The 17,172-nt window shown below is 37.8% G+C and overlaps 1 protein-coding gene across 1 annotated transcript; it reads right to left on the bottom strand.

The window, feature by feature from the left end:
* Nucleotides 1–695: 695 nt before the first annotated feature.
* LOC121730693 (protein pigeon) lies at nucleotides 696–17,031 on the bottom strand. The gene is made up of 14 exons (XM_042119831.1): nucleotides 16,853–17,031; nucleotides 16,360–16,782; nucleotides 15,476–15,615; nucleotides 14,084–14,215; nucleotides 11,065–11,238; nucleotides 10,579–10,753; nucleotides 9,931–10,232; nucleotides 9,434–9,607; nucleotides 8,764–8,928; nucleotides 5,238–5,411; nucleotides 4,438–4,634; nucleotides 2,654–2,868; nucleotides 2,106–2,309; nucleotides 696–1,063 (listed from the first exon to the last, which is right to left on the bottom strand). The coding sequence occupies exons 1-14, from the start codon at nucleotides 16,911–16,913 to the stop codon at nucleotides 918–920; spliced, it is 2,682 nt and encodes an 893-aa protein (XP_041975765.1). The 5' UTR covers nucleotides 16,914–17,031; the 3' UTR covers nucleotides 696–917.
* Between the last annotated feature and the right edge of the window lie 141 nt (nucleotides 17,032–17,172).

Raw genomic sequence — 17,172 nt, 5'->3', positions numbered from 1 at the left:
ATAAAATGGCAAATTATTACTACTGGCGAAATTAATATGTATTTGGCACAAAAATGTATTTGAATTAAAATCATTGTATAAGTTTTATCACATAAACATACTTACTATAATAATAATTATTATTATTTTGAAATACAAAATTATTCTAAATGGAATGTCTATGAAATATGCCTACTTCATTTTCTGCTAAATAAATACGAAAACGTATTTATACATAGTGTAAACTAGCCTTATTAACACTTTGGCTTCTTATTAATAAGTGATTCTGTATTGATTCTTTGGACTTGATGAGCTTTTATTCTAGATTTTTAAACGAACATGTAACCATAATAAAAGTGTAAGTAATGCCCACAATATTTGCCCAAAACACATCAGAAATTAGTGATAAAACCGACAAAAGAATCACGGTCGTGCATCCACCAATGTATCCACGGACGCAAAAGTATACATAACAGCTGCTCTAAAGGGTATATGCTTGATAAATGGTACATGCTAGTCATATTTTGTCACATTGGGCGTTGCAGCTTTATATGTTTAATAACAAGTGTGTGCTAAAAGTAAAAGTAGTAAAAAATATAAGTAAACCTGAATTTTCCATCATTAAATTCACAACAAACGAGATCAAATAATCAAGTGTTACAAACATCATTCACGTCATCAATTAATTGTAATAGAAAATTATAATCACTGGAATGTATGTTATTATATCTTAAATATTATAAACATATAAATGCAAGATATTTTTACTAACTCCTGTCATGGGTGTCTTTGTAAACCCGTATTAAAATCCAATTTTTCAATCCAAAAACCTACTTCATACTCTTTCTTACTCATTCACGAATAAAAATTGTGTATAAAGGATTTATGTCTTATAGTTACGGGAATTTGGCTTCTACGCTTCATATTAAGCTTTAAATTTAAGCTGTCGAGTCCTGTACCGAGGCCAGGGTGGCCTCTATAATCAGGTTAAAGTCGAGCTCGTTGAGACTGGCCTTGGCGGTGAGCAGGTCTAGGAAAGTGTCCAGCGGGGAGAGACGCTCGCCCGACGGCAGAGCTGCGATACCTGGATAGAAGGGAAACTGTTTATTTGCATGCTCAATAAAAAACAATAGTGACAGAACCATTATGCTAAGTTATGTCATAGGGTTTTGCTCGATCGAGCAATAAGGTTTATATATATCCTATATAGGATAGTTCTATTCCATCGAACCGGCTCGATGCGAGCCTTGGAGTTCACACAGTACTTAAAGTGAATCTGGATGGATGTTATTAGGTAAGTACAAGTGTATCTAATGCCCGTAACATCAACAATTTTGGTTCGTGTGTATATTTTGTGAGAACGCCTATTGTCTATAGATAATAGCCGAATGCCGATCGATGTAAGCGACTTAGGTCAGTATAAAAAGTCAGTACTTAAGATGCGACCCGGTCTCAAGACGCGGTTCGGCTCTGTGATTGGTCTAAATTTTGACAGCCAACCAATCACAGAGCCTGAACCGTGTCTTGAGACTGAGATGCATCTTGAGTACTGACTATTTATACCGGCCTTAGGCTGGTATAAATAGTCAGTACTCAAGATGCATCTCGGTCTCAAGACGCGGTCCGGCTCTATGATTGGTCCAAATTTTGACAGCCAACCAATCGCAGAGCCTAAACCGTGTCTTGAGACCGAGATCCATCTTGACTCTTGAGTACTGACTATTTATACCGGCCTTAGAGACAACGGTAGTGAGCATGAGAGTGGCGCGTTCGCCAAGTTGAATCTTATTGCCATATCAATCAGAACATTCTTATTCATAGTTAATTTTATACAAAATGCTTTCTGAATGTAATGTACTATCGAGGAAATTGATTCCTAGGCAGTTGATAGACCAACGTGTGTTGGTCGGACCATGTCAAATGTTAATTGTGATCTGTCGGCTGGGTTTGACGTAACGCGACCAAACTACGTAGATCCCTCATCTGCCTAGGAATCAACTTCTCTGATGGTAAGTACATGACACTGTATTGATGGCTATAAACACCGGTTCGAGAACTAGCCAGGCACGGGGCCAAGTTTCACCAAAAAATGGGAAAATTATCTTTTTAAATAAAGTCTGTCATACCTGTGTCGCGATGCGGCCTGTGCGGCGCGCGGTGCGGTGGCGGGGCGGGGCGGCCGCTGAGCAGCGCGTGGGCGTGGTCTCGCGCGCGCAGCACGAGCGCCGCGCGGTGCGGCCACGCCGACAACGCGCGCCGCCCCCGCGCCTCCCCCACTAGTTGGATTAACCGCAGCTTGTGCTCGACGGTGCGGGTTGAGTCGTCCTTAGCTGTTAACAGGGTAACAAGAAGTTGAATTGTTTTTCAACCTATTTTTTTTAACCGAGCTTTCGCTTACTACATTCCCACCACTGTGCCAAAGCGAAAGAAAATTATCCATTTTGATATTAAACATAAAAACATATACACTTCACACTCTCTTCACACTAAAACCGTTGAACCGATTTTGTTGTTTAGTATTGCGAAATACGATATTTTGAATCCTAGAAAAAGACATCAAACATTTTTATTCCCGCGCGATAAAAAGACTTTCGGCACAAGTTGCGGGTTCAACGGGGAATCAGGAATGTTAAATTTGCTCTACCACCAACCGGACAACACACATTATACTCACTCGCAATAATCGCCTTCATGACGTCAATCTGGAGCTCCAGCACGTTCCTGTGGACGTACTGCATGAACATGTGGAAGGGGAGGGCGCGGTAGCCGAGGTAGGTGAGGAAGGAGGGGAAGCCCTGCGGCAGGGGGAAGGCCACCGCCTCCGCCGCCAGGTAGTACGCTTCGAATAGCTTGAAGAGGATCAGCGCGTGCGCCGGCTCCAGCTCATCGCTGCGGAGAGGATGCTGTATTAAAATATGCCTTGGTACCCAATTTGTAACGTTAGAAAGAAAAGGATCTATTATTTCGAACAAATACTTTGCCTAGTTAAGAATTGAATTGGGGTTAGAATTTATAATAATATAATATTAATCTTCTTTTTGTTATAATGTGTTATCCCTCTCGTTCTTAGAGATTTTGTACTTTGCACAAATATACATTCCTCTCAAAACAACCCAGATAAAGTCTGTCAAGAAAGTGAAGAAATTAAAAAGTGGCAACATTGTAGTTTCATCCCTTTTTTCTTAGATTGATTTGAAAGGGATGACACTACGATGTTGCCATTTTTTAATTTCTTCACTTTCTTGACAGACTATAACTTCCCTTATCTGAGTTGTTTTGAGAGGAATGTATTTCCTCCCTGTAGGGTTTACAGCTTGAAAAGCACCCAAAAGGTTAGAAAGAGAAAGAAACTTCTTTGTTCAAAAGTACTAAATAAAACTTTTATTTAGTACTTTTGAACAAAGAAGTTTCTTTCTCTTTCTAACCTTTTGGGTGCTTTTAGTTGAAACATTTTTATTAAAAAGTAAGGTGTGACCAACGTCCGATCCAGCTCGAAGGATCAACAAATTAGGCATTGCTTATATTCACACATTTATCTCACCTTTCTTTTTAGAGCAGACACGTACACAACAAAAATATATTTATACAAACAAACAATGATAAAAGTTTATAAAGATGTGCAAAAAAAATCTGTGGATATGAACCCAATGGAAATCGTGTCGAGACAAAACAATGGTCAACCAAACCGAAGCAAAAGTGCAACATAACCAAACAAAAAAAATCAACAAAAACAAAATGGCGCTGAAAAACAAAACCACACGTGATGAAAGCAACACAATATACCAACATCAGCCAACCGTGAGTGATGATTCCTAGTTAAATGCAAAAAAGAGCCGTATTTTTCACTTAATATTGCCAAAAATAAAACACAAAACTCCGACCATGCCATAGAGAATGAACACAAGGAGGACCATAGTATGTGAGGAAAATATCTTAAAGTTCTTGTTTTTTATCAAAACTACAAAATATTAGATTTGTTTATTATTCAATGAATATTCGCCAATTTTTTTTTCGGCGTACTATTGTAGTAAGTAGACTTATTTGCTAATGTTTTAACGCTTAAAGCAAAAATATACTATATCATTAAACACTGTTTTAGTTATAAGATACAACTTCCGCATCGTGAAGTTTTTTACTTTATTTTTATTAGAAAACCAATTTGCTGGTTTTCATTGGTTTTTCTATACAAATTCCTACTATTGGCTGCAATACTTTCTCAATTTATATATAAAAATCAATTTTACTAGACACCGACATCAGCAAACACCTATGATTTTCCGACTATACAAGTTCTTGTCTGATTGCCATAGCACAAGTTTTTACTTAGCATGGAATTAGACGACGTGTTATACGCTACCTAATTTATACTTTTGTATATTATTGTGTGCATAACAAATAATTTGAATTAAAAAAAATAACACGAACAAAATCACACTAATGGTCCTCCACATCACATACATAAACACGAATCCCTTGGTCTGGTGGGCGTGTCGCTCGGCTGCTGCGGCGCGGGCGACGGCGCGGCACAGCGCGCGCGACGCGTCGAGCTGCGCGCCCGCCCAGCGCGTGGCGAGCGCGTGCACGCCCGCCTCCCCCGCCTCCGCAGGCCCCGCCCCCTCCGCTGACAGCACGTGCACGCTCACCGCACGCATGTTCTATATGTATATTTATTTTAGGCCGATGATTTTTGTAAAATGAATAACTGACTGCGCTGCTGTATATTTTTTAAGTAATGAATGAAGTATGGCTGTTTAAAGATTTGACAAAAGTGCTGCTGCGTAGATCTGCGCGCTCGTCCGGCGCGTGGCGAGCGCCCTCCCCGCACCGTTGTTGTGAAACGAGTGAACAATGGAGTATAGCCGTATTATAACTTGATAGTGCTACTTCACTATCGGAATGTTTCACGTTTTTACATAAACCAATGTATAATGTCATTATTCACTTACAGTCACGGCATACTCGACACTTTCGTAAATTCCTACCTAAATCACAGGTACAAGGATCAGATCGGAGAAGTTGATTCCTAGGCAGATGGGGGGCCTGCGTAGTTTGGTCGCATTACGTCAAACCCAGCCGACAGATCACAAATAACATTGAATTGACATGATCCGAACAAATAACGTTGGTCTGTCAACTGCCTAGGAATCAATTTCCTCGATGGTACATACGTTTCTAAACATAAAATATTTCAATGTTTAATTTGAGAGCCTCTCAACTTTAGAAGAATCTTACATCTAAGTAAAATATCACATATTTACCGCAGCTATAACATGCTCCTGGCGACTCGTAGTGCACACGTCGAGCTCTACGAAGGGGAGTCCATCGTGCGCGGCGAACGACGGGCGACGTGTCGTCGGCGACAGCGGCGTGCTCGCGCGCGACAACGCCTCCGGCTGGTAGCAGGCGAGCGCTGGCGCTAGACGCGCTGCCACCTGGTGAAGAAAATAGTTAAAATAATGAAATAGTGATTGATGTAATCTTCTTGATGGCCTGTAGCAATCGATGTTTTTTATGATTCGAATCGATTGTAAGGACGATAGATAAAATAAAAATAAAATGAAAAATCTTTTTTTCAAAATATGTATCATGAATACACTTTTTGAAAGTCTGAGGAAGAACGTCAAAACAACGTTGCCCACCACCGGTTCTGGAACTAACCCGGCGAAAAGAACCGGCGTAAGAAACTCGCAGATTAAGTCGTAGTTGCACCACAGAATCTATATATTAATACGTGAGCCAAAAACTTTGTATCCCTTTTGACGAAAAATGGGGAAACGTAGGTGAATGAAATTTTGCATAGTTATAGTTTATATGGTGAAGGAGTGCATCGAGCTAATATTATTTTGAAATTATGCTTTTATAATACATTTTTTTAACAAATAAAACATTACACACACTACAACCCACACACTAGGAAAAATGAGAGATTTTTGAGTGACAATCCTATACATACGAATAATTATACTTTTTTATTTATGGTTGAAGTCTGTTGAAAACAAGGTGACAAATTAAAAATGGATTATAGTTTTTTTATTGAATCTTAGATACTATTAGACAATGCTTACACGGCCAGTCTGAGATCAGCTGAGTCCTAGAGACAAGAGTTGAAAAAAATATGATAAAGTCAATATTTTTTTCAAAATAAAGGTAGTAGTCCTAATGTCATAATCATAATCATTTATTTATTGCGAATTTAGGTTACATAGATGTTAAATTACAGTAATTACTATAATTTAACATCTCTGTAACCTAAATTTTTACTCAATTGAGTACCTCTAAATTCCGCCAGAGCATGCAATATTACACCATTCCTACATAATATCAACTTATTGGACATAATTATTATACAAGTCTTATTTAATAAACATTAATTATAATATTGATATTAAAACCAATATTATTTAAAAAAATACAAACATGATTTTTAGAATTAGTACATTAAAATATTTGCATACGCCAATAAAACAAACAAATCAGTAATAGAAATACAATTCATTAAACAGTATAAATTCATCAAAATAACAAGGTGGTAAAACATTAATTCATTTGATTTACTTAATAAAATATAATACTAAATTGGATTAATATAAAATTGTATATATATAAAATTCATTAATGCTATAGTAACATTTATGCTGTAGTAGTTTCTTAAGCCGTATTTTATAAAGCCTAGTATTGAGTGCTTTTAGATTTTTGGAATTTTGTTATATATTTAGGGAGCCATGCAAAATACACTTTTTGACATGAGTTCCGTTTTACATGTTTCTAAACATAATTTTTCATCATCAAGTCTGTTTGTGCTAATAAATTCAGATTTTTTAATAAATTAGCATTGCACTTTACAAAATTTGCGACTTCTAGAATGTATAAACACGGTAGTGTAAGAATTTTGTATTTGTCAAATAGAGGTTTGCAGCTTTCAGTTTTTTTTTTTTTATTTAATCATTGCTCGTAAGCACCGCTTTTGTACTTTAAATAGTACATCTGTAATGATTGATGATTCTACCAAACCATAGTATGCTGTAATTAACGCATCGGTGCTAACTGTTAGGGATAGTTTATGTAATGCAAAAGTTGTACTACTAATTCGTTTTACCAATTTTTGAGTGTGGTCTTTCCACTTAAGCCTTTGGTCAATTACTATACCTAAAAATTGCGTAGAATCTACTTGTCTAATCATAGTGTCATTATATTTTACATTAATTAATACATGTTTTGTTTAGATTAATTAATAAGTTATTATCATTGAGCCATTTAATTACATTTCCTAATACATTATTTATTTCTATTTCATAATTATTTTTGTCAAAGTTGTAAAATATAGTTATTGTTATGTCATCAGCAAATAACGTCAGAGGATAAGGAATTGAGTGCGGTATGTCATTAATATATAAAATAAAAAGCAACGGCCCCAAAACACTTCCCTGTGGGACACCGTATTGAACTATTCGTCTATTCGATTTGTTATTTAATTCCGTTTTAGTTTTATGATCTATTCTGCTTATTACTGTCTATCTTTTCGATATGAGATGATTAGTTGTATTATATTGCCCCTTATGCCATAGGCTTCTAGCTTTTTTATCAATATATTGTGGTCAACGTAGTCAAATGCCTGGGTCATGTCACAGTATATTGCGCATACAGGCTTTCTTTTGTCAACTTGACACATAATGTTTTTCAAAAAATCAAATATAGCTATGTTTATGTTCTTGTTTCTACGAAAGCCTTTTTGCTCATTACAAAGGATACCTTTTTTTCTAAATAGGAGTAAATTTCATCATATACTATATATACTTTTCAAATATTTTAGAGAAAATTTAAATTAATGCAATAGGTCTGTAGTGTTCTAATAACTCCTTATAGTCCTTTTTTTAGCAGGGGTTTAATGATAGTGGTTTTTAAATCATCTGGATATTCACTAGTTGTTATACTTAAGTTAATTATGTGGCTTAGATGGGTACATATTTCCTTATTAACAGCTTTTATAATTTTTGTTGAGACACTATCAAAGCCGACACTGTTGGTATTCTTAAGATTTTTTATGATTTTATATATTTGCTACGGGGTAGATGGTCCCATGAACATGGATTTGATGAACTTATGATTAATATATTTGGTTGTATTGGCATCTTTACATGCATTAGACAAAGGTGTGACCTTATCAATAAAGTAATTGTTAAATAAGTTCTCAATTCTTATTGGATCGTTAACATATTCATTCAAGCCAGTTTTTATTTGTGTTATAGTTTGTTTAGGTAAGTTAAATCTAGTTTTATTTATAAATTGCCAAATTGTTTTTGATTTATTAGCCGCTGTTTGTATTTTATAATTATTTTGAGACCGTTTTGTGAGCTTAATTATTTTTTGTAATAGCTTAGAATACTTTTCAAACTTCGTTTTAATTTGGTTATTAGGATTGGTTCTTAAATCCCAAAGCATTTTTCGCTTTTTTTTACTACATATCCTAATTCCGTCCGTAGTTCCGTAGTTCCGTTCCATAGTTGTCGTTGTAACTAAGGTCGAATTTCGACCATTGGGCGATCTCTAGTATTAATGAATAGTTGATACGTAAACTTAAGTATGTAGTACATACTTCGTTTGAGTTTCCAACATAATATGGCTAACTGACGATACAATAGGATGTATTTATCGACATTTAATACGCAGTATTTTCAAGGCATCATTATTGATGGGTAACATCTACCTCAACCATTTATAAGCTCAGTTGTTACGTCAAGCAATCCAATTCTTTTCGTCACATTAAACGAAAGTAAGTATACTAACCGCGGAGGGGCGGAGTCTGTTCGGCGCGGGCCGTTGCAGCGCCGCCCACAGCCGCGTCCACGCGTCCTCCGCGAACTGACAGACGCGCTGTCGCGGCGACAACACCACCGCCGCTGCGACGCGCCAAAGCGCCGCCAGTGACACGTGCACTACGCATCGACCTGCCTGTAAACATTTTACACTTTATTTATATTCAGACATAATAGTTAAATATTTTATTTCTAGCCCACTATAGATGTAGCGAAAAACTATAGCTCAGTATTTCACTAGGTCACAATGGAAGGAAGTTGCGCTACGATGAAACAAACATACATACATAATTCAATTATATTATAATTATAGCCAAAGAGGGGAGCGAGCGGCGCGTCAATGCGTACGCCCCGCACACTAGATACTCCTGTTACTGCAGTACCTTGACGTCCTCTATGGCGAGGTGCACGGTGTAGGGGAGGTGCACGGCGAGCGGCAGCGCGGAGGGGGGGAGCGAGCGACGCGTCACGGCGTACGCCCCGCACACTAGATACTCCTGTTACTGCAGTACCTTGACGTCCTCTATGGCGAGGTGCACGGTGTAGGGGAGGTGCACGGCGAGCGGCAGCGCGGAGGGGGGGAGCGAGCGACGCGTCACGGCGTACGCCCCTCACACTAGATACTCCTGTTACTGCTGTACCTTGACGTCCCCTATGGCGAGGTGCACGGTGTAGGGGAGGTGCACGGCGAGCGGCAGCGCGGAAGGGGGGAGCGAGCGACGCGTCACGGCGTACGCCCCGCACACTAGATACTCCTGCATCGCACGCTGCAACCCTCCTGCAGGGGGCTGGTTCACGCACATCCACGATACCAGCTGGATAAATAAATAAATTCTAGATAAGAAGAAACCTCAAAGTCTAAGAATTTGCTGTGTTATTTGTTAAATATAAAATCACTGATATTTAAATAAAAACTATATTATTACTGTATTTTGAATAAATAACATACATACAACATTAAGCCGTGAGCCATGAGTGTTTCACAGATGACCAAATCCCATAAAATGCAAGCTAAATATCCAACCATCTTGGGAGACGACACAGATATCAAGATACCAGTAGATTGCACGAGCCGCAAATTTTCTGCACTAAAGCATAACCTAAAGATCTTTTTATTTTATAAAATAAAGAAACTAACCTCTTCAGCCAACTCAGTGTTGCCAGCGTGTTGGATCAGATAATGAATGATTCCAAGTTTATTCTCAATGACCGTGTCACTCTTGAAGGTGGCCGATAGATCCTTTTCCTGCACTGTCATGGTGACCACATCTAGGGTGTTCAGGTCGACCATGGCGTGGGCGCCCCAGCCCAGAAGCGGAGCTAAGCTGGGCCCGCTGTCCCCCGGCTGCGGGATCACGATGTGGCAGCAGGGTTCGTGGTGCGGGCTGATGTCGATGAGATGCGTGAATAACATCGGTATGCTGACGAGGAGATGGTTCTCTGGAAAAAAGGGAAGTTAAAACACTGATACTCTTGCTTGTAAAATTATTTATGCAGCAGTCAAGGTCAGCAGCTGTGTCATGTGATGTTTCCATCATGCCAAGGATATAGGGCTCCCACACATAACTGCGAAGTCGCATCGCAAAGCAAATATCTGCGACAAAATTCATAATAAAAATGACATTATGATGCGATGCCATGCGAATTCGCAGTTTCGTGTGGGGCTCCCACACGAAACTGCGAATTCGCATGGCATACTGTTACGTGCATCTGCATCTTCACTCTGACGCTGGCAACTCCTAACACAGACCCTGTATTGCCGGAGCTCGGAGTCCTGTCGACTCACCCTCGTACAGCGTGTAGGAGGGCCGCAACGACTTGGCGAGCGACCAGGGCAGTTCGGGCAGCACGCTGTGCACCACGCAGCCGTGGTTCAGCAGCGTCACCGAGTACGCGAAGTTCACGCCGGAGTCCTTGTCCACGTCGTCCAGAGCGAGGGAGCTCGTGGAGTCGTCTAGCGCCTGAAATTACATTTATTTAGTAGGTTGTATCCTCTACTACCACTATTATGGTGTCTATATTGTAATGTTGTTATAGAACTCACAGACTAGGTAGGACTTTGTCCATTTGCAAAATCTTGCATCTGCACTCCGGCATTCAAGGAAAAAGAGGTCAAGAACAGCTGAATTCATGTATTCATGAGATGTACCAAATAAAACTGTGCTACGTGCATATTTACAATGTATGGACAGTTCGCTTTCTTCTTTCTGTTCGCCGCAAGATATGTTTTTCCACATCTATTTAATAAAGTCAAATATAAGTTGACCCTCACCTTATACAGATAATGATGGCAGACGCAGAGCACGCCGCGCTGGTCGCACAGTATATACAGGTCTATGCCGCAGTCGTGTACCCGCAGAGGCACCGGATCGTCCTCGTATGAGCCGCACGCCCCCGCGCCCCCTGTACCGCCGCCCGCGTGTGGCAGACTTAGGGGGATATTGAGCTAGATAGAGAAAGATAGAGTATGACAGAAAGAGATATGAACATTGGCATCAGGTCATCCTTGTACGAGCCGCACGCTCTTGCCGCCCGCGTGTGACGCAGACTTAGTGGAATGTTGAGCTAGAGAATGTGTGACAGAGAGATATAAAGACATTACAAGGGAAATATGGAGACAGTTTGAACCCCGGCATGGGATTGTGAAACAACCACAGATACTCGTATAGCCAATAATATAATATGAATATACCCATGGGCGTATATAAGGGACCCCCCTTATATACGCCCATGCCTGCCTGCCTGGGGGTCCGTTTTTTTACGTTAGGGACCCCCCCCCCCCCTTATCAAAGCTATATATACGCCCGTGAATATACCAACATACTGCGTCGTAATATGCCACTGATAACATAGTATAGTCTGTCAAAAAAGTGAAGAAATTAAAAAGTGGCAACATCGTAGTGTCATCCCTTTCAAATCAATCTAAGGGGGGTATTACATTATAATTTATATATGATCATTTCTATGATCATATATAGGATCCAATATATATGATCATTTGATCATATCTGCATATTACATTATCATATTTCATTGATCCTATTTTACGTCATATGTGGTTTCAATAGCCAATGGAGAGCGCTAACGCTGACAGGTATTGACGTCAGGGTTACTAGATCTCAGAGAATTTGATTTGTCAAAAGACATCGTCATTTTTAATATGGCTTGTTTTTTTGTTATTTCAGCAAGATTATATTAGATTTGAAACATATTAACGAACAAGAAATTAAAAACTTTTTTATATTAAATATTTGGCAACACCTATTTCTATGACCGTATTGGATCCAATCTCTCAGCAAATGTCAAAAATCTATGATCAAGGAAGAAATGAATCATATGTCTATATTACATTATCCAATATCATTGACTCAATGATCTCGGTTCCAGTATATATGATAATCTAATATCCCCCTAAGAAAAAAGGGATGACACTACGATGTTGCCACTTTTTAATTTCTTCACTTTTTTGACAGAATATACTTTAACTCATTTCGAAATCAAATGTAACAAATAAAACTAATTTTTCATCCCAAAAAATACCGTTACACATAAATAAATATGTGATTCATTAAAATTTTCAATTCAGGATTTTAGCATCCTTAAAACCATCATTCTATGGTATCTGTACAATATTATATCATGACAAAATATTATCTCTTCTCGAAATAAATAATTACTTATTACTTTATTAAAAATATTACACGACAGTATTTTGATACAGTCTTATAAGTGAATCTCGCTTTAATCGATGCAATGTAGATACCATTAAAGAACAAAATAAACCTTTTTTATGATTCAATCTACTGCAGAAAACTGCATCAAAACCGGTCCAGTGTTTGGAAAAATCTAAGCAAATAGACAGCTCTGCTCAGTATAAGTAAAGAAAGAAAAATACCTCTTTTTCCATATAAATCTAGGCATTTCTTACAGAATATTTGCCCCCAAACGGCCTCTAAACATAAGATCTAATATTTCAGGTGTATGTAAATAATACATGAGGTCGAATTTATTTGGTAGTTTCACTGTCTACCACAATGAATTCTGATAACGTCATAACATAGATCACCAAGTCAATATGTCTGGATGATACCTTTGGGAATAAAAACATAGTTGACAGTGCTAGATTATGGCTGTTATTTTAGAAGAAATTATTATATTATACGATGCTTGCTACTTGATTTTGAATGATTTGGCGTGCTGTAACTTTCCACATAATGTCTTTCGTTTCTATTGAACAACGAACATTTCCGATAACTATAAGCATTGGTTCCGCTGTAGTTTGCAATGATACAAGATTTTGAAATAGTTTCACACTTAACACAACTTAAAATACTGTAGCATGCTTGTACTCTACTTAAATTTTCAAAATTGGAATTAAAAAAATGAAAGAAGAAAGGCGCACAATAGGCATAGGAGACTACCTTTCCGAAATAGAAACATCGGTGAAAGAATTACTGTGTTAGCTAAAACACTTTCAAGATAGAACAATTCGAAAATCTAATAAAATAGACTTGCCCGAAATGCTTCATACAAACTGCTACTCGAATATGAATTATGACGTCAACGTAGAGTAGCTTGTAGGCATCGCGGAAGTACTTTGTTCGATAGCTATATCAATTATTACGTATTATTTTATGTACGGTGTCATAAATCACACCGTAGCAGCGTTTATGAAAGTGGTTTCTTAACAAAAGTTACTTAAAATTACACAAGTAATCGAATGGTATACAAATACTACTATACAACTTTGAAGGTGCATAACAAAAAAAAATCATAAGTTATAAAGCAGAAATTTTACAGGTGCTTATATTTTTTACAGTTATATCTTTATTTTATTTTAAAAAAACCTGCTAATTTTTGACTTTGTCATCATCCCTATTAAATTTTTGGGTCTATTGTGGTGCGAGGAGTGAACTGTACACGCTTTTGGTGGTTGGTTATTAGGCGTGTCGTTATAACTTATAGGTAATACGCGATTAGACGATTACGTTGTTGGTAGGCAAGGCCCAGGAGGGGGAGGTGCCCTGAGCGGCAAAAAGAGAATTTTACCTTCCAACCTAGTTCAGGTTGAATAGTGGAAGATAAAAGTAAATATACAAGTATTTTACTATATCTTTCCTCCATTCCCAACAAAACTAGCATATGACTTACTTATATGGTTTTCTATAATATGTAAGGGGCGGCGAAAGTTATTATATTTTGCCGGAGCGCCTAAATGACTAGATCCCTTTTGGTAGGTATCGTTGCTAGTGAGTATTCGCGGCCTGTTGGTCGGGAGATACTACACGTACCACGGTCTCATGCGGCAGGTCGGCGTGGAACTGTAGCGCGGAGAGCGTGGGCGCGGGCTCCGCCGGCGACCGCACCTCCTCGCCCTCCGCGAAGCTCTGCAGGGGCGCGCGGTGGTGGATGTAGAACAGGACCTGCACAAACAAATAATAGTAGAGTGACTGCCACACTCAGGCTGTAAATAGTCAGTACAATTGATTGTCTGCAGTTTTTTTGTCCTGTGACATTGTAATATTTTAGACAGAAAGTAAAACCTTTTATTTATATACTGACTAAAAAAATTACGTTACTTAAACGCAACAAAAACGCGTTATTAACGAAAATGTGTCTTGAAACAGCTGAACCCATTTTGATTAAAAATGCTATAGACTACATTCGGTCTCGGTAGATAATATATTTTCTATCCTGGAAAAAATACGGTTTGCACGCAATAAACGAATTTGACAGATCAAAGTTGCAGGCAATATCTTATATCTTTATATATAAAACTCAAAGGTGACTGACTGACATGGTTATCTATCAACGCACAGCCCAAACCACTGGACGGATCGGGCTGAAATTTTGCATGCAGGTAGATGTTACGACGTAGGCATCCGCTAAGAAAGGATTTTGATAAATTTCAACCCCAAGGGGTTAAAATAGGGGATGAAAATTTGTATAAAATAATACTTCTTAACGCGAGCGAAGCCGCGGGAAAAAGCTCGTTATAATATAAAGTCCAGCCACCAGTTACAGTGGGCATTAGAGAAGCTAGACTTAGAACTTTAATATACCTCTTTTGTGAGTGTACAAAATATTGGAAACTGGTTTATAGCATGTCTGCCTAGAAAGGAGATACCAATATCTTGGTGTGTGAGCGAAGGAGACATGCAGATTTAGTAAAAAGTAAAACCAATCTTTAATAAAAAAAAATCCCACCTCAGAACATAACGGAGTTGCGGACCATCTTCTAGTCACCTATAATTTTCCAATGTACCAGATTGGAAAATTATAGGTGACTAGAAGACGATGATTTTTCCAGGATAAAACGTATCCTATGCCCTTTCCCGAAACTATAGTATCTCCATACCAAATTCCAGCAAAATCTGTTCATGACTTTGGGAAAAGATAACAGACAGACAATACTTATTACTATATAAGAGTGGCTACAGAAATTGTAATTCCCATAATTTTTTTTTTTCTCTTCTCAGATGAAACTAGACTATTACTTTTCCCTGGGCCATAGCCAGTAATACTTGACCCTTTACATTAATTATACTATATGACATGTTTGTATTACTGGCGAAATTGGATCTTCAGATGGATGGATGGATTGGATTGGATCTTATTGGAGATGTGAGATGTTAACTCCTTGAAATGTTTTTGTTTATGATCAAGATTTTTATATATTGTACCTGGTTAGCACAATCCCATTGTGCCCATGAGAATATGTGGACGATTTTCTCTGTCTCTGTGTAAATACCGTCAAAGCCCCACTTCTCTGTTCCATCATCACATTCATTCAAAAACATTGGAGTGCGGTAGATCTTAATATCTGTAAAAAGAAACATTGTTTTTCCGTTTATCTTGCTATGTTGCAAACTAATTTACTTATCAATAATAATAATTTATTAGCTTTATGTTACAAAGTTATACGAGTCAATGTTTATCTAAGTATTATTGTAACCCTCAGATACTTTGTTTTCAATGTCTACACTGCTTAACCATTTTGTACTTAAAAAACTAACACTTTTAGACAAAGTTCATTATAATTTGCACAATTAAGATCATATTAGAGATTTTTATTGTACTTCATAGTATTTTATTTCAAAATCTACCTATCAATCCCCAAGCGGCGGTTGCTGCATAACAATTGAAAATCTATTGTGTCTGCGATACCCACAATGGAGGTGTTAAGTTGCAGGCAACATAAAGTATATTATTTTAAACATGTAAATTATGAGTTTCAGCATGTTACTTATAGTCTGTTCCCACATGTGATTAATTAATACTACCAAAAATGAAAGGCAAGTACAAGACTTATGAATAACTACTTAACTATTCATAAATCATAATTACATAACACACAATGAGGTTACTCTAGTATTTACAATGAAAAAACATAAAATGTATGCTAATTTCAAAGTTCCTATTATGTAATCTAAAGAATTTAGTTAATGAGCTACTCTGTTAAGTAAAGGTTAAACAAGTATTATTTGGTTAAAACTCTGTTTGTTAACCAAAACCACTTATTACTAATCAAACTATGGTAGTAAACCCATCGATAGGAAATACTTACATTCCAAATGCTTAAACAGAAGAAAGCGGTCATTTCTGATTCCTGGACTGTATTTATTGCTCTTTCCGTACACATATTGAAGCATTATCTGTTTAGTTGAGCCCTCTTCTACTACTTCTGGTTCAGAAACTTTGTCTGGTAACAGACATATCAAGAATGGGCAGTACAACGCTTCCTTAACTTCTGATTCTTCTGATGGAAGCACCTTAACAACATAAGCGAGTAAACTGTGCGTAGAGTTAACTGATGCTTGAATAATATTAAGCTTTTCTTCATAAGTGTAAAGTGTGCTGAGGGTTTTTGTCTTGTTGGTATACACCCCTATGTTCATAATATCCTTTCCGTCTTGTGTCGATATCCATGTTAAAAGTTGCGATCCGTCTTGTTCCTGACCAACTAAACGCCATTCGCGCGCTGTTACTTCTGAAAATATGTTGAAATTCGTTAAATTGCATTACATTTGACAAGTAAACAATATGTTCACAAATCATACCTTCCTCGCTTTGTGACTGTAAAAGTCCACATAACTTAACAGCTATGTTCTGTATCGACATAGCAATTCGCTTTTTTTACTTTTGTTGTGCAAATATGAGCGATAATCCTAAAGTTTTGTATATTTAATCAAATAAAATCCACTTCCCTGTCTTCAGTATTGACTTTTTCGCTCAATTTCTATCAGCTGGCGCCCAGCTGTGCTATGCCATGAAGTTAGTTTTTACAGGGCTGACAACATTCCGAAAAGTTTACTGCCAACGCTTGGATAAACAACCAATACGATTCAAGCTAGTGTCCATTCCATTTTACGTTTAGTAA

This window comes from Aricia agestis, chromosome 9 (genome assembly GCF_905147365.1).
Source record: "Aricia agestis chromosome 9, ilAriAges1.1, whole genome shotgun sequence".
Classification (NCBI taxonomy): domain Eukaryota; kingdom Metazoa; phylum Arthropoda; class Insecta; order Lepidoptera; family Lycaenidae; genus Aricia; species Aricia agestis.
Note: the sequence above shows the minus strand (reverse complement) of the source record. Positions and strands in the feature narration are given on the sequence as shown.

What these genes read in the sequence shown, in the direction of transcription:
- LOC121730693 (XM_042119831.1), bottom strand. Translation starts at nt 16,913, where the DNA reads ATGTCGATACAGAACATAGCTGTTAAGTTATGTGGACTTTTACAGTCA. An exon ending in CTCCTACACGCTGTACGAGG is followed by an intron (nt 10,233 to 10,578) that starts GTGAGTCGACAG and finishes CCTTTTTTCCAG; the next exon opens with AGAACCATCTCCTCGTCAGC. An exon ending in AGGAGCATGTTATAGCTGCG is followed by an intron (nt 4,635 to 5,237) that starts GTAAATATGTGA and finishes ATATACATATAG; the next exon opens with AACATGCGTGCGGTGAGCGT.